The sequence below is a fragment of the Podarcis tiliguerta genome, assembly GCF_965153285.1.
Source record: "Podarcis tiliguerta genome assembly, chromosome: 10".
NCBI classification, from domain to species: Eukaryota; Metazoa; Chordata; class Lepidosauria; order Squamata; family Lacertidae; genus Podarcis; species Podarcis tiliguerta.
The window spans coordinates 40,036,718-40,055,200 of NC_139543.1; the positions used below are offsets into that span (position 1 = coordinate 40,036,718).

At 40.2% G+C, this 18,483-nt stretch overlaps 1 protein-coding gene across 2 annotated transcripts in view; it reads left to right on the forward strand.

The window, feature by feature from the left end:
• Positions 1-18,483, forward strand: part of LOC310658535 (uncharacterized protein) — a 108,135-nt gene that overhangs the window by 23,883 nt on the left and 65,769 nt on the right. For both annotated transcript variants that reach the window (XM_083400612.1, XM_083400613.1), the window contains 2 exons: positions 12,071-12,206; positions 14,550-14,674. In XM_083400612.1, coding sequence (XP_083256738.1) covers positions 12,071-12,200 — 130 coding nt within the window. In that variant the 3' untranslated portion in view covers positions 12,201-12,206; positions 14,550-14,674. The remainder of the gene's footprint in view (positions 1-12,070; positions 12,207-14,549; positions 14,675-18,483) is intronic.

Below are 18,483 nucleotides of genomic sequence, written 5' to 3' on the forward strand. Positions count from 1 at the left end.
AGTCTCCATTATTTTTCAAGCGAAGGAACAAACCGGGCTTTTATATTTCAAAATGTGGGCTGCACCTTCAGGCCTCTTAACTTCAGTTACCTGGGAGCAAGCTTATTAACTCAAAGGATTAACTTCAGAGTAGACATAGTTAGGGTCACATTTTTTAAAATTTTATACTGTATAATATAAACCCCAACTCTGCACGTTTACTCAAAAGTAAGTCAGACTGTATTCAGTGAGACTTATTCCAAAATAAGAGTTCATATGAGTTTATCTTCTGGCTGTTGTTTTTTAATTTGGTACATTAGACCAACAAAAATGATTTACTTGCATTGTTATGAAAGCCACCGACTTCTCATTTTAAATCGCCATCATGCAATTTCCCTCTGACAGATTAAGTGAAAGGTTCGGGAAAGGGTGGCATCCTGAAAAATATTGTTCACGGGACATGAAAGTTAAATTGGTATTAATTACATAACATTTAATTGTGAACAACTAGTTGATGAAGCTATTGATTGCTGAGTTCTCCCTCTTCCCCTCTCCCCTTTTCTCCTCACTTGACACCTGCTGATTCTCTCCCACTGGTCTTCATTTGTTGCACACCATAGTTTGCCATTTCATCTAAATGAGCAAACAATGGTGTAATGCAAAAACAAACAAACAACCCCCCCACCCCCACCACAAAACCTATGTGTGTGCTTCTGCCTTGCAACTTCCTCACCATATACTGAAACAGTATTTCTTTTCCTATGGGATCTTCATATAAAGCACACATCTAATGTGCTCAAGTGATCATCAGTTGGGCACTTCCCTTCTCCTATTTTAAATTTTAAATTTATGGGGGGCTCACCTGCCTTTCACCTATTGTGCCCCTTACCTATATCAGTTCATTAATATCCCACCTTTCTCCCAGAGCAGGACCAAGGTGGCTCATGAATTAAAAAGATACAACTAAAAAAACACCAGTTATAAATATTTAAACAGTTACCATATTAAAAGCATCACTGAATCAAAACAACTTAAAACCATTTAAGCGGAGAAGAAAATATACAAAATCTACCATTAAAAGTCCTAACTGCTACAGCTAGTTAGTGGCCAAATGCCTATCTAAAGAAAAGAATCTTTGCCTGCTGCTGGGGGGGAAACAGAGAGGGGACCAGTCTAGCCTCCCATGGAAGCATGTTCCAGAATCTGGGCACATCTTCCAAGAAGTCCCTCTACTGTGGCCCAATGCACATGGCAGGACCAAGAGAAAAGCCTGCTTGAAATATAACAAAAAGTGGCTCATATCATAAAATACAACCCCTCAGATAGCCTGGACCCAAGCTGTATATGGCTTTAGAGGTCATAACCATCACTTTGAATTCTGCCCAGAAATGGACGTATGGCCTGTGGAGCTGTTGCAACAAGGAGTTTCTGTTATCTCTGTAGCTGGCTCCAGTCTAGTTACTAAAGGTTAATTAATTAAAGGACACATATAACCATTGCACTTGTTATTGTAACAGAACTCATTACCACTGAACCTTATTCATGGAGGATAAAGCTACTAACTATGATGGCTTTTCTCTCATTCACAGTTGGAGGCAGTAACATTTCTGAGGACCAGTTGTTGGAAACAGCAAGAGGGCAGAGTGGACTTGTGCTCAAGCTTTTTTTATTTTATTTAAGCTCATTATGTTTGGGACTTAAGTTTCAATTTGGTCTGGGACATTTTCAGTTGCTTTGATAGGTTGCATCTACACACATCATATGAGCAGCGCATTGAGTAGAGATAGATGAGGAATTTGATACAATCTGCATTTAAAGGCAAACCTACCTAATTTGCTCTTCCTGAAATAATACGCACATCAAAATGCAGTCGTCCTTCAGAAGTCTCCCTTCTCTTAATTTTTCAGTGCATTTCTTCAGATAAGTAATATGTACAAAATTTTCGCATAGCATTTGTACAAAATAATAAAATACACAGTAGATCTAAAATCTAGTGGATTAAAAGTGTGTGGATCTAAAAAGCAGGGGAAATGAAAAGGTGCCAAAGAAGGTACCTCTCCAGGGAGGCTGTTATATAATTGTGATTAATAATTATGATTAACTTAATTTATTACTTGCCTTTCACTCTAAGGTCCCAGAGCAAGGTACAACAATGTAAATTACATTAAAAACAGTTTTAAATAACTTAAAATCAGAAAAATAAGGTGAGTCCTAAAAAATACAGAGCTCGCCACAATCCAAAACTTAGACCAAGATTTCTTTTTCTTTTTTTAAATAGAATGCAGTTTTGCCCAGGGTTATCGTTTATTCCCCTCCCCTCTACAATTTTGGTGTCTCAGCAGATGCAGGGAAATTCAATGTTTTGAATTTACATGTGGAAATCTCAGAACCTGTATTTTGCATTTAAAAAATGTACAGAGTAATAAATTTATGTGAAATTTTCAGTTAAGTGCTATGCAAGTAATCCCCCCCCCCCCAGATAATACCAAGTAGGCATGCAAGTTGGAAACAGCATGCCTTGATTTTTGTATTATTGAGTATTATTGGCTAGTAAAAATGTTTCTGTTGCACAACTAATATTGTGAACAGCTTTAGTCAGTTTAAGATGACTGCTTGGGCTCCATGACCTTAAAATGTTTAGCATGGCTGCTGGTAAGCCAAAACTGTATTCTGTCACACTATCTACACTGTGTATATTTGGTTGATATGATTTTAATATATATGAGTCCAGAAGCACATATAGGACATAAGCTTGTCAAGATATATTATCTGTCTGTGGAAGAAATGAATGCATGCTCAAAATGGGTAAAATTACTCAAACACAGAAGGACTTTTTATTCTACAGTTTTCCCAGGAGGATTTGAAACCAATTTTGGGTGTCTGTTACAGCTGACCTTTGAAAGAATAAATTAGGTTTTCAAGATTTCTCAGATGTGTAGCCAAAAGGGAGCTGTCTAGTTACATGCATTTTTAAACATCTGCTAGCAGAATCTAAGATCAAAATGCAAAATCTTTGGCTCTGTGATAGTCCCTTGAGGACCTGGGGAATCTCTGAACTTATAAACCAGAAGCACTTTTAGACATGCAGTGTTTTCTGCACAGAAAACTGTTCTTTTAAAAAAAAAAGTGCGATTGAACAAATAGCATTGTGGTAAAATCAAGAAGCAAATATGTGGAAACTCATCTGTGTGTTTTGTTTTCTCAGAAACACTATTGGAATTTGAACCATGCATGACAAAGTAATTCATTCAGTTTCCATTTTCCACCCTTCCTCCAATAATGAACCAGAGGAGATGAAGGTTTCCTAATTTTATCTTAGCACCAACATCACAAGTAGGTGAGGCTGAAAAACTGAGACTAGCTCAAAGCAAGCCAATGAACTTAATGGTCGAGCAAGGATTTGAACTTGAGTCACTTTGGTGTAAGTTCATCTCTTATACACTGCATTGCATATGATGAATATATAGTATCACAATTATATCAAAAATGTTGAGGGAATTATGATGTATTTGCCATATACTTTGGGATCCATTCAATGTCTAACATTTGCTTGTCACAGGACTTAATAGAGGCTTCTCAAATCTATTTGTCACTCAGCCAAACACACCTAGTGTACACATTTCCATTAATTTACAATGTGCCACCAAAAATCATCCAGAAAATTTGGATATGACAGTACACAACTGAAACCACCACAATAGGAAAATTCTATTCATATGATTTCTGTTTGGCAAGATAGTACCATGCCACATGCTGCCTCTTATTACGTTCAAACAACACAATCACTGTGGCTGGCGCATGCACACACACACACACACACACACACACACAGACGATACAGTCAGCACAACTATTTTAGGGCCAATAAACACAAAACTAACAGCACACAGAAGCTGCTTTAAATATCTCTGTGTGGCTGATTCCTCCAATTAGTAGAGTTATTGTGTCCCACACCTAGAACGAAGAGTCAAGATAGAAAAATGGTTAAAAAGTAATGATAGATTGCTTTCGTATTTGCACGTTGAGGTCCCCAAGCCACCCCAAATAAAAACACGATTCACACTTAGTTTTTGTTTAAGGTTTTTGGCATAATTTTGGCCACAACTTTATTAAAATACAAAAAATGTGAGTGGTTGCTGAGGCATTGGTTGCAACTATCTGACCCCGCTGGGGACAGGCTGACATTTGCACGACTGCGAAGGTCAGGAAGGGAAAACATTTTGGGGAGAGCAATGGAGAAGGAGACCTTCCTTCACCTCTCCCCAAATGCTTGCAAGGGCTCTTGTGTGGCCCTAGCCCCTTGTCAGGGGTTCGTACAAAAGCATGGTGAGCCCCTGTATTCCTTTAACGGAATACCCTGAGAGCCAGTGTGGTATAGTGGTTAAGAGCGGTAGTCTCGTAATCTGGGGAACCGGGTTCGCGTCTCCGCTCCTCCACATGCAGCTGCTGGGTGACCTTGGGCCAGTCACACTTCTTTGAAGTCTCTCAGCCCCACTCACCTCACATAGTGTTTGTTGTGGGGGAGGAAGAGAAAGGAGATTGTTAGCCGCTTTGAGACTCCTGAAGGGGAGTGAAAGGCGGGCTATCAAATCCAAACTCTTCTTCTTCTTCTTCTTCTTCTTCTTCTTCTTCTTCTTCTTCTTCTTCTTCTTCTTCCCTTGCAGCAGCAGCATTAGAGGGGCAGGCACAGCCAATCCATGCCGCTCCACCAACCAATTCATAAAACCAATGCCTAACTGCAACCTTACAAGTTGTGACAATTGCTACGTGGTAGGCAAAAACCAAATGGCACCAGCCAATCAGCCAAATGGACAAAATTCCTACCGGGCCCCTGCCCCAAAAGCAGATGACCCCATGACAGGCACAGCAAGGTCAACACGAACAACCCTAAATGAAGGGAGGGTGGGCGGGCAACCCAATGAGTGCAGCGAAAAGAGGAAGCTCAATGCTGTGCGCAGGGGTTTTAACATTTCAAAGCTGTCAATCACAAAATGGCAACATCAAAATCTCCCCCATGACAAGGAGAGCCCAATCACAGCAGTGGCCAACTCAATTTTACCCGCCCAGCAACAGTGGGGTGTCCCGCAACATGTGCTCCCCATGAAGGAGAACACGTTTTGTCTAAATGCTTTCTTTTTCCCGGATTAAGTCCTTTCTCAAGAGTTGCTTGTTTTGAAATTCCCAAATCACTTTTGCCCTGCCTAGTCAGTCATCTGATCCTTCCCTAGCCAATCCCCCCATCTGATATGACTCCCTAACCTCTTCCCAGTCTTCTCTCCTGTGTCTGATAGTCCTCTGAGTAAGTAACAATGCCACTTAGCATTTGAAGCATACTGCTCGTGCGGTAAGAGTAAGAGCCTGCCAGTATAAATCCCAGTATAAAGGCTTTATGACCTTGAGAAACATGTAAGCTCTTTCTAAAATGCAGTGAATAATATAACATTACCTTATTATAACAACCTTTGGAGGATTAATTATCTGTAAAAATGTAACACTGTATATTGTATATTCATTTTAAGTGAATCTAATATTCTACCCATCTGCTCTGTTTAAAGTATATTGTCCAAGGTATTCTGTGAATTAATTTGTGTTGAAAATGGGGTTTTGATTTCTACATTATTGTTTACTTCTCAGTAGCTGGTTGAATGAAATAGCTTTGTCATATAAATTCTATAGTACCTTGGGTTACAGACGCTTCAGGTTACAGACGCTTCAGGTTACAGACTCCGCTAATCCAGAAATAGTACCTCAGGTTAAGAACTTTGCTTCAGGATGAGAACAGAAATCGCACAGCAGTGGCGCGGCGGCAGCGGGAGGCCCTATTAGCTAAAGTGGTACCTCAGGTTAAGAACAGTGTCAGGTTAAGAACGGACCTCCAGAACGAATTAAGTTTTTAACCCGAGCTACCACTATATTTCTTATTAATTAACCCAACAATTTATATGCCGCTTATATTTAAGAGAAAAAATATCTTAAAATGTACACAAAAAGAAAGAGACATTGCACATTCTTTGGTATTTCATGAAAATCTTTAATAAAAAATATTATTCAAATTTACAACTTACCTTAAAACATTACAAATAAAAATCAAATAGAGAAAAACTAGAAAAAACATCACAACTAACAACTAAATAGTGAATCCCAACAGTAACAACTAGAAGAGAATGAAAATTCCATGTTTTAGAACATATAGAACTAAATAAAATCTTCCATAAAAATCAGATTAAGTATTACAAATGAAAATTAACTACAAAATATAAATTCCACATGTTAAAAATAAAATAATTGACAACTAAACAAAATGAAATAGTAATAGCCGCCCAGAGTGGTTGGGGAAACCCAGCCAGATGGGCAGGGTACAAATAATAATAATAATAATAATAATAATAATAATACATTCATTTTGAAAACAGTCCAAAAAGGAACATCCTATCCCTATATGCTTCCAAGATTTATAAAATGATCCCCAAATAAATTTCATTGTATGGAAAGCATACAAAATGGTTGGAAGATTTTCATTACCATCACATTTTACTGGCATATTCTTCCCACAACTTCCCACCTCTTGGGTAAAACTTTTAAAAACTCAACATTATGGGAAACTTTCATAAAGTAAAACAACTCAAAAAATTCTTACAAGGTTACCCCCTCTTCATATCTCCCTGTTCCACAGTAACCTGTAGCTTCATTTATCCACAGAAGCGAAGCCTAGAATAATCAGCTTCCCACTAAACAGATGATCCTCAATCAGTGTCAATAGGATGCTGGGAGTGATCACATCCTTTTGCCATGATTAAAATAGGCTTTGGCCAAACAATTGATAGAACACCTGTCTGGCTGCAGACAGGATCAGGAGGCTCTCCTGTCATTAGACCCTCCAAGCTTGCTAACCAATGGGAGGTATCTTAGCTACTCATTGAAGCTAGGTGGCCTATGCCTCTTCTTGGAATCGAAGAGTGTCAAGTGCATAATAGTTGCAAGAGTGGCTGCAGGTGGCATTGTGCTCATCTCCCAGCCAAACACAGTAAGCTAGAGTTTGCCTTCCCCATCTGCAGCCATGCATTTCATTAAACGCTGTATGTGCCTAATGATTGTCTTTGTATGCTGTTTTGGACTTTTGAAATTGAGTTCTCAATCAAAAGCAACATTGCCAAAGCCTGGCCATGAAAGATGCTTTTGCACCTTTTATAGCTGCTGGGAGACGGGGAATATGAACATGCAAATTTGTTTGGCATTTTCAAGACTGTTTTTAATGCTGGATTACCAAATAGGCAGAGTAGGCACCGGCCTATGGGCCCCATGCTTTTTAGGGACCCCGCAAAAACAGATCAAAATAATATTGACTCGATCTTTGTTAAGTTGTGGGTGAACATATCAGAGAACACAGCGATTCTTCAAACAGCTCTTGTTTATTCACAGGCCAGCACAGAACTGAACTGAAGGGTTCAGCCAGCCTGCTTATATAGAGCTCCACTACAACGCAACAGTAGCAACTTTCTGTAACTATCCAATCACTGAACGTCACTTTCAATTCCTTATTTGCATATGTGGACCTGAGTGAAAACTATCTACAATATCCCCCTGCTGACCCAGGGTGAGAACCTCAGTACATAACAATCTTGAAAGAAAATTACAATCAAGCTTTCTTAGTTCAATGTTATCCCACTCAAGCGTGCAGACGAGCCTCAGTATTTCAACTGCCTCGGGGCTTCCACAGGGTTTAATCCAGCACTGACTGTTGTGATAGGAGCTAGGTAAATCCTCCTTCTGCATGGCATACAGCTAGTCAAGACAAAGGGGGATTTCTTTGGCTTGGGGGATTGTAACTGTAGTGGAAAGTTGAAGTGCATAACGGTAGCTTTAATATGTCTGTTTCCTCCCCATCTTTGCAGCTCTTAAAGAGATGGGGATTTGCAAGTTTTTGAGATCCTTCAGGATAACAACTTATCACTTATTTATCCAAATTATTTGTATATCACTTTTAAAGCAGAAGTCACCAAGGTGGTGAACATCACAATAACTTAAAAGACACACCTGGAAACACCAGTACAGTATAACAAATAACATCTGTCACATTGAATGTAAGCCTGACTAAAAGATGAGCTTAGTCTAAGATGACTAATATTGGAAGAACCATAATGCTTACTGGCTTTTAAAATCAGCTGTTATTATAAAATAAAGCCACATCTCTATTGTGCATATAAGCCTGTTTTCAGGCTTATAAATGTAGTCCTCCAGGTTATTAAAGAAAAGTGTAGGAACTAATATTGTGTGAAGGTGCTGGGAATGTTCTACAGATCATTCTCCTTGCTCTTGAAGCTCCACTGTGTTCAGTGGGCCTTACTCCTATATATGCCTCTTAGTGTCCTTAAAGAGCTAAGCATTTTAGATTCCAACTGGGAAACGCTATGATTTATACCACTTCTGAGTTTGCAGTGTAGAGAATCCAACAAATTACTGCTCAACCTACGCTAGTTTATTTGGTAATTTGTGTACTGTAATGTTTTCAAAAATCACATAAATGCTCCTGATTCAACAAGCAAATGTCCACCCACCTAGCACCTAATCATTGTCTAGTTCTTTCTGTCTGGTCAGTATGTTTGCTAAGAAGATTGGCTCCACATCGAGGTGTTTATAAAGCACTTATGTGATATCTAAAAATATTGCTGTGATTTCTCAGCTCTGCTTACAGAACCATTTATGCTTCCCTTGTGGTATAGTTAACAAACAACAGCTTCAGATAGGCCCTGTTTATACATTTCAGAAGGAGTCCTATGCAGAATTCAGATCCTGAATGCTTTGTTACTTTTCTATACCACCCATCCTCTGGGTGGTTTATATATTTGCTAATACAAAATACAAATTAAAAACTTTCAATGAAGGAGAGTCCACAACCACCCGAAGGAGACCGTTCCAAATCATTGAGTTGGAAGGAATCCTGTGGGTTATCTAGACCAACCTCCTGCAATTCAGGAATCTCAACTATCAATCTCAACTAATGATGGAATGCTCTGTCACATACCCCTCAAGTGTCCCAGGAAAACTGGGACATCCCATTTTTTTCATATAAGAGTATGGTGGCCATTTTCGGTGCTGTGATCTTGTGCCATCACATGATCTCCTATGGGTCACATGACATGCCCTGGAGCGAGGCCCGGAAGATGCAAGGAAATTCTCTTTTGTGTCCAGTCTTGCCCTCATGCTATATTGGATACAGTCTTTCATGTTCTGTCCTTGAGCCCAACAGGAGAGCTTCATGGGTGCCCTCCCCAACCCCCATTATGTTTTGCACTATTCAGGTTCTACTTTGCCTCTATGAACTGCATGATTGTGCCGTCCCTTTCTCACACTATGTTGACAAGTAGGACCAGATTGGGGACAAGCTCTAGATGGATGTGTCAGTGAGTGCAAGGGACGGATGAGATACATCTAATGGCTCCTTAAAATAATCATTTGGATGTACTGTTAAAACCAGTGTCATCACTGAAGCTCATAATCGGATGCTGTAGAAATCAGATGTGTTATTTCCCTCAAAAGTTCTTCTACAGCTCAGAATGAAAGTCTCACTTTTGTATGCGTCCAAAGGGTACTTTTAAAAACTTTAAATATACTCTTAGCCCAAGTCCTGGATCCCAGTTAGGGCTTGCACAAACCCAAGGAAATCCCCACCACCACCATCTTAGAGGTTTATTAAAAGGCTTTATGGGCTGGTTGACAAGCCTAGTGATGCTCCAAAGCATTGTGTGGTGTTGGGGGAGGGAAATGTGCAAGCCCTGAACTTGACTGGGAAGCTTTCAGACCCAGATAGCGGGTAACAAAAGCAAAGGTTTTCATTACAGGCAGTTCTCGCTGTCCTTGCCACCCATGTTTTTGTGACCTGTGTAGCATGGCAAAAAGAGTCAAAACTTCCTCCCAGGTGCCTACTTCTTCAGGGCAAATTACAGCAGTAATAACCCATTTCCGAATCACAATGAGTGGAATTAAATCCTCTTGAAGACCATTCCACAAAATTTAGTAATCCACCTTATGTTAGTGATTGGTAGCCATTTACAAGGTGGTCACTTGACCCTTTGTGTGTCCACTCAACTGCTTCGATTTGTGGAACTGATGCTGTTGCAGTTGCTTTGTAGTATTTATTCAACAGCTGTAAGAAATTAAACCTACATGTTGGAATTCCCTGCCTATTGTCATCAGTCAGACACCTTCACTGTACTCTTTTTGGCACCTACTGAAAATATTTTTGTTTAGGCATTCAAGACATGTTGGTTTTAATTATGGTTAAATGTTTTCACTGTTTTTATTGACAATTTTAATGTTTATTGTAAACTGCTTACAGTTTTTACTATAATCAAGTAGTATGTCAATTTTGTTAAATACATATGTACCCAAGTCCTACCCAACACCCTGGTTGACTGGGGATAATTCTTACTTTGCTGCAGTGGCCTAGTTTATAAATCAATTATACTTACATTGATTAGAAAGTCAGTTTAAAAAGGCTTTCTACCACTTTCTGTAGTGTGTCTATGACATTTAATTGTGATATATTGGCAACTAAAACTCCAATCCTAAAAGCAAATACTTGGTAGCAAGCACTATTGAATAAAATGAGAGTTCCATCTGGGTAACTGTGTACAGGGTCATATTGTTAGCCACAGATACAGATGCAAATTCTTCTCTATCATTCTATAATGTGACATGTTTGATTAAGTCAAAAGGCTTTTTGCAGCTTTTATTAGCAGAAGCATTCAAGACCTGAACTGACAATGACATGGAGAATGGCTTAATTTAGAATAAGCTTGAAAGAAAACAAATACACAGTGTGATGAAAATTAATCAAGGGAATATCAAGTCAACACTTTAATGTGAACATAATTATGTTTGGCAGAATGGGTGTTCTTCTGGATTTAGCTTTCATACCTTAACTCATGCTTTGCCACAGATTAACTGTTCTGTTCAAACAAAGTGCATTTCATGTGTTCTCTGTCAAATGAGTAGTACACCTGCTCAGACAGTCTGGCCTTATTTTGAATTGGGTCCTGCTTTCATTGAGCTGGGCCTGACATGACATGGGGTTCACACTCTGCTCCCACTACTATCCAGGATCTTTATCAGCCCTCTAGACTTCCTCATGCAAAAGAAGAAGGAAACTATAGCCTGAGGAGGAGGTAACGTGGTGGCAGGGGAGACCTCTCATACACATCAGCGAGGACTTGCAAGTAGGGATGGGGAAATCTGTTCATTTTAGTTTCTCTTGGGCTCTCATTTTTCCAATCTTAAATTTACTTATACACTTTGCAATTTTTATTTTTATTTTGCAATTTTTATTTTTTCTATGCAGTACAATTTTGAATGCATTTTCCCCCAATATACACATTTTTTTGCAAAGCAGTTTCCTGTAATATAATACATTTTTATGCACACTTTACCCAATTATGTGTGTTTTTGTTGCTTGACTGGAGAATGCATTGCAAAATCTATAGAAGGGCAATTTCCAAATGTATGGGTTGTGTGTCAGCTGATGTATTGTTTCAGAAAGTGTGAATTTTGTTTGCCTTAAAATGTGAACAGAATTTCTCTCTCATCTCTACTTGTAAAGCTTAGTTGAAAATGATGTGACTCATTTCTTGCCAGGGATCTTGGGACTCATAGTTTTTTTCCAGCTAATGAGAAGCTGTGTTGAGCCCCTTCTCTATAGTAGTGAGTCCTGTCTGCCACCTGTTGCCTTCTTCTGTTTTTTTTTTCTCCTGAAAAGAGGTTCTGTTTTGTTGTTGGCTTAGGAAAGGTTCATGGCTGGGGGACTTGCAGGGAACTGCACTTCCTCCATTTGAGCTTTCCAAACATTCCTACTGACTACTCAGAAAGCCCCCCTTCCTCCCAAGTATTCAACAGGAATGTTGAAAAATCAAAATGGTTTCTGGAGTAAGTTGTGGCAGGGGTGGCCTCACATGTCACCAGTTCCTTTTCAAACTACAATGTCATATTTGTAGTGGAAAATAACCTTTGTACTTTGATTCCCCCCCCAACATTTGCAAAGAAAGAAAGTTATCCAAAATAATCTCTCTCACACACACCTTGTCTTTTCGCTCTGCAGAAACTACAGGTTTATTGAACGGCTCATTGATCCTTCTGAGTTGAATCCACTTAGAGCAAAATGGCTGCAGGAAATCTGCTCGTATATTCCAGTCAGCCCCACAGAACGGAGCTGCTTTCTTCAGGATTGAACACAGGTGTGTCAGAAAACATTGGGAACATAACTCATTATTGATTTTTCATTAATGTTTGACAAGTGAAGTTGGAGGCAGAAATACAATGACTGTTACCCTTGATACAAAAGATTATATGAAATAAATGTCACTGTGAAAATCTCTTTAGTATACCAACCCACAAGCCCAGCTCTTCACATGTTTACTAAGGTGTAAGTCCCATTGAATAGGGATGCGGGTGGAGCTGTGGGTTAAACCACAGAGCCTAGGACTTGCCGATTAGAAGGTTGGCGGTTCGAACCCCCGTGATGGGGTGAGCTCCCGTTGCTCAGTCCCTGCTCCTGCCAACCTAGCAGTTCGAAAGCACGCCAAAGTGCAAGTAGATAAATAGGTACTGCTCTGGCGGGAACGCCGTTTCCGTGCGCTGCTCTGGTTCGCCAGAGGCAGCTTAGTCATGCTGGCCACATGACCCGGAAGCTGTATGCTAGCTCCCTCAGCCAATAAAGCGAGATGAGCGCCGCAACGCCAGAGTCGGTCACGACTGGACCTAATGCTCCCTTTACCTTTAAGTCCCATTGAAGAGAACATGTGTAAGACTTCTGCCAGCAATCTGTGGCCCTCCAGTTTATTGTTTTCTAAACATTTCTTTAATAACTGGGTGGTTGTTCCAATTCTCCAGCTGTAATTAGTTGGATAGATTCTATACCCTTTTTTGTTTAGAAGCAACAGGGCTTGGTATTTTGCATCTTCACCTAAAAGATCTCAGGTCACAGAGCAGGGAAACGTTTCTGCATGGAAAAAATGTGTGAAAAAATGTGTGAAATTGGCATTTAAGGTGGTTGGCAGTGGTGAGTTGGGTTTCCTCAGCTTGCTGGACTAGGTTCTATAAAGTCTTCTAGTATTCACTGAGTTTCCATGTTTAGATTTCCAAAACCTTTTAGTGAAATGTGCCATACACATAGACCCACATAGAAATGGACTTATTAACACTTAGTCTCTGTCTCCTCTACTGCATTATGAGATATAAAATACCTATACCTAATTTAAGGAATGTTGGAATTTGTAACATTTTGAAGAGATGTTTGATAAACACTGATCATCATAAGCCTTGTTTCAGCTGTTTTTCGTTTGTTTTTTATTTGCCAAATAGCTGCCTCTCCCATTTGGTTTTATTAGCGTTATTTGATTCTGACCCAGTCATTCTGATGCTTTTACTGGAAAATTTACTCTTTGTCAGTGATGTGAAAGATGAAAACCATTAGTACATATAAGCACTGAAACCCAAACCAGTACTTGGTATTTTGCAGGACCAGGAATGAAATTCCATTAACTTTGCACTGAACTATCAATTATCTAAAATGTTTAATTTGTGCAGCATGTCTAGCAGACTGCAACCATTATTATATGTGTAGCTTGTATTGTGTGTTTGCAACTGCATTTTTGAAAGACGATCAGAGCTCCTCCAACTGACCTATTTATACAGCTTTCACCCTGATTTGCTTGCACAAAGTCTGTGTGATGTTCAGACTATGCCCAGTCTTTATTGAGCATTTCGTCTGATTTGTTATATGACAATGAGCTTTCATCCTGATTTGCTTGTGAGGAATATATACACATTCCCCTTAACCATTCATTCTTCCCACACTTTTTAGTGTATTTGCCCCAAAACGTCTCTAATACAAAGATCTGTTTGTTTGTTTTAAAAGTGCAGCTCTTGCACTAGGCCGACAAAGCACTTTAATCTACTTTTATTGTGCAAACCTAACGTTCTGGTGTGCACTTGAATCTCTCCTGCAAAATAGTGATGGCCTGGAGTATTGTTGAGATTGGCCAGAATAGTTGCATTAGAATTTTGAGGAAATAAATTTTCCTTCAATAAATAATCCCATATAGTCGCACCTCTACGTACTTATCCCTCCAGTTACGTAAACTTTGGGATACGTAAGTGGCAAACCTGGAAGTATATTTCCGGGTTTTTGCCCCGCGCATGCGGTCTTTCCGGTTGCAGAAACATTGGGATCCTTCCAGACCTCCAGAATGTATCCTGTCCACAACTGGAGGTACCACTGTATTTTAAAAAATTCCCACAGTGAGAAACTTATACTTTCTGGCCCTACGCATCTCCAAGAACACATCTATCTGATCAAGTTCCCAACCAGATCAGCTGGGAACTGGAGCACCTTTCATATCTCTCTCTCTCTCTCTCTCTCTCTCTCTCACACACACACACACACACACAACACACACAGTCCTATTGATAACAAAATGCCCTCTAATTTGCAAGGGAAAATATATTTTCTGGCTAGGCTGTCCTGTATTCTATATTTTCCTCCCTAGTAATTTTCCTTGTTTTGTTATTTTCTTTAGCTTTCCAGCAATGTTGTGAATGGAAGAATATCCGTCATGCATGTGTAAATTGTAGGAGACGTCTTAAAGAATTTTATAGATCTCCTATCATGTGTGCGCACAATGTCACTCAACTTTACTGCCAGGTAAGGAATTTGTTTTGATTAAGTTACAAAAAGCTGAAAAGATATAATGTTCTTTTTAAAGCTATAATTTAGAAGTATAAGTGGGTGCATCCCTGTTTCCCCCTGAAAAAATTATGAAGAATTGGAAAGGCGTGCACTCTTAAGGATAAATTGCTCTCAAGAGATGAACATGCTGGTTTTTTAAATGCAAATATGTCAGTAAAAGGTTTATTCAGCAGCATTTTCTAAGTTTTTTTGTAGTGATTTAGGGAGTGCCATTTGAGCTGCACTTACTAATAATTCAGCTGATTTTAATGATCACTCTACATAAGGTATCATGGGAGGGGGGGCTACATGAGACCAATTCTCTGCAAAAATAAATAGTAGTGCAGGTCATGTGCTGGGTGTTTATGCAGATCAGATTCAGAATTATGCACATAGGTCTCTATGGAAATGGGATTTTGAAGGTATGGAAGTCCAGGGTTGGTTCATGGTATGACCTTGAACATCTTACCATGTGCTCATTTAATCTGAACAAGGTTAATTACAAGGACATACAAGTGGTACTGAGTGTTTTTAGTAGCAAAAAGAAGAAGAAAGCAGTGCCAGAACTCATGTCTTGATAAAATTGCTGTGAGTGTCATCACAAAATGGCTGCCAGAGGCAGCAAAGAAAGAGGGGATGGTACTCTGTACAGGTAAGTATTACCACAGAAAAAGCACTGGTGGTACTCAGTACTAGGACCCCTAAGCTGAGGTATACACTTGGGATGTTAGCTATGGGATGATAGCTATCTATGATGAGTGATTTGACAGTATTTGACATTAAAATTGCTAAATGTAATTTCAGTTACTGACCTGGTTCACACTTAGACCTGGAAGGTTTGTTTGTGGTGGGTAAGGAGAAAGCTTAATCATGAGTCTAGGTTGGGACAACACACCAAACCAAACTTTGCAGTAGCTCAGTGTGGCATGGGAGTAACAAAGACCAGGAGGAGGAGCAAATTGACTGCAAGTTCATCTCTGGAAACCAAACATTCATGTTGTCTCAGTAAGCTATAATGTATATTTCAGTGCTGAGATTCCAATTTTACAAACCTACACCTTGCTTTGTGCCACTATTACCGGAAAATGCCATTTTAAAGATGTGTTAGTATTTTTTACTGCTACCGTTCAACAGCTCTGAGTTGGCCATGACATGTCTCCCTTTTTTCTTTTCTTTTTTGACACAATTGCAATCTGAATTAGTGGAGGATTGTACAAGTTTGCGTATCGAGGTCCCCAGGTCCACCCCAAATAACTCACATATCACACAGAAATTTTTGTTTAAGATTTTTGGCATAATTTTGGCCACAACTTTATTAAAATACAAATTTGTGAGTGGTTGCGTAGGCACTGGTTGCGACTATCTGCACCCACCATGGGGGACAGACTGACCTTCCGCACGATGCGAAAGTCAGAATGGGGGAATACACTTAGGGGTTACACGGAGCAGGGAACCTGTCCTCACCCCAAATGCAACCAGGAGCTCATTGCTATGGCCCGAGCCCCCTTGACAGAGTGGACAAGCAATAGTTAGCTCCCAATTCCTTTAACGGAATCCCTTGCAGCAGCAGCATTAGAGGGGCAGGCACAGCCAATACATGCCCGTCAACTAACCAAACCATAAACCAATGCCTAACCACGAACCTTACAAGTTGTGACAATTTGCTACGCAGTAGGCAAAAACCAAATGGCCCCAGCCAATCAGCCAGATGCACAAAATTCCTACCAGGCCCCCGCTCCAAAGCAGACGACCCCATGACAGGCATAGCAAGGTCAAAGCGAACAACCCTATTCTAGGGAGGGAGGGACGGGCAATCCGATGCACGGGCGAAAAGAGGAAGCCCTAGCCTTGTGCAAGGAGTTTTAGTATTTCTGGCTGTCAATCAATAAATGGCAACATTAACTTCTTCCCAACAACAAGGGAAGCCCCAATCGCATCAGTGGCCAACGATCAATTAGCCCGCCCTCCAGCTTTGGAGTGTCCTGGAGGCCCCCACCGCAACACGTGCTCTCCATGAAGGAGAACACGCTTTCCCGTCCTTTCCCAGATTTGTCATTCCCATGGTTCCTGATAACCTGCTAAAATTCAGCTTGCTGTCAGAAGGCACCTGAAGCTTCTGTCATATGTTGAGTCAGTGAAAATACTAAAAATAATGAAAGATATTGAAACAATTTCTTGTTTGACATGTGTTTTGGCACGTGGATGAAAATCAACTTGTAATGTTCACGAGAGTCTCAACACAGTACTGTTTTATGATTGGGCAGACTTTTGTGTAAAAAGATCTTCTATAAATGTATTCCACTCAGTCTGGAATGAAGGAAGAAGAATGAGCATTGGCCGAAGGATCAGCCCCAGTACCTGTCCCTGGCCACACCCCTGCCCACAGCCCATTGGCCTTCCAGGCAGGGGCGGGCCAATTACACCCTGTTACTAGGTGGGTGACACCCGGCCAGGTAAGTCCTGCACGGGGTCGCAAACTCCACCCACCCGTTGGGAGGAGGTGAGCGGGAATTATAAATGTATTCCACTCAGTCTGGATCCCAGTGAGTTTCCAGGCTTTCATGATTATTCCAGGGAGAGTATTCTAGAATGTAACATTTTTAACATCTCCTCAAACAAACCTTTTGAAACCCTTACAAATTTTCTCTTGGAGTTATCCCAATTGTCACCAGACAGAAGATTAACAGGCTGCTTCCCCCCTAATTTTCACTTTTTGAAAAGAACGTGAATATATATATAAATGATTATTTGTTTACTTTTGTTTTCCTTATCTCTGCATTTAAACACAGAAAAGGTATGTGTGCAGAAAGGATGTCTTGCTGCGTCCTGCAGCTGTGTAAAATCCAGTAGCAAAATCATCATCAAACCTTTTATTGGCATCACATACAAACATCCATAGCACATCATGGAATGGAAACAAGATGGCGACTGAGACAGCAGCCTAGTCAGATCTCCCGCCTTCCATTAAGCTTTCAAGTAGTTTTTAGCCACTTCCTAATTCTAATTTTATATTTTTAACGTTTTACTGGCTGCCTCATCACCTCTCCTTGTTTTTAGTTTATTGTTTTACTGCTCAACCTGACGTAACATAACAACAGTAGCAAAATTCAACTCCTCAACTCTTTTGGTTTTTTAAAAAAAGAATTCTCTAGGTCCACCCCTACTCTTTCTGTATGCTTGGGGGCAGAATTGTGTTTAATCACTTGGATCTGCTGCCATCACTTTGACCCTAATTTCAATTAGACTCCAGTTCTATTTTCCGTATTGCGGACTTTGCAAGCTTAGCTGATGGGTTGGCTTCTGCCATGATATAACCACTTTGCTACACTGATTGGAATATTGATTGCACTGTAGCTGTCAATATTTCTGCAGAGAGAGCAAAGCCGTAGCACCTTTATTGAGACCAACCTCCCAGCCCTACAAACAAGATCTTTCTATGCTGATGTGCATTTAATGCAAAGCGCAGTACAGCCCCCCCCCAGCTTTCTTGAGATAGTCTGTTCCTCTTGAGATCCTGTCTTTTTATTCAAGAGAAGCACAGCAGGCACACAGGACAATTTATATTCTGACTGCTTGTCTCTGTGTCTTCCCTCTAGCCGAGCAGAGTAATAATGGCAGTAAAGTTGCTACTGTTTACTGACAGAAGCCCTTCAAAATGTTGCAGGGTAGCCTTTTCAGTGGTGGTGTTCTGGTTGTAGAATTCCTTCCAGAGGCAAATTTGCACCATTGCGAACAGTTTCTTCTTCCTGTACTTGGCCTCTTCCCCACCCTTTTCATCCAAGACA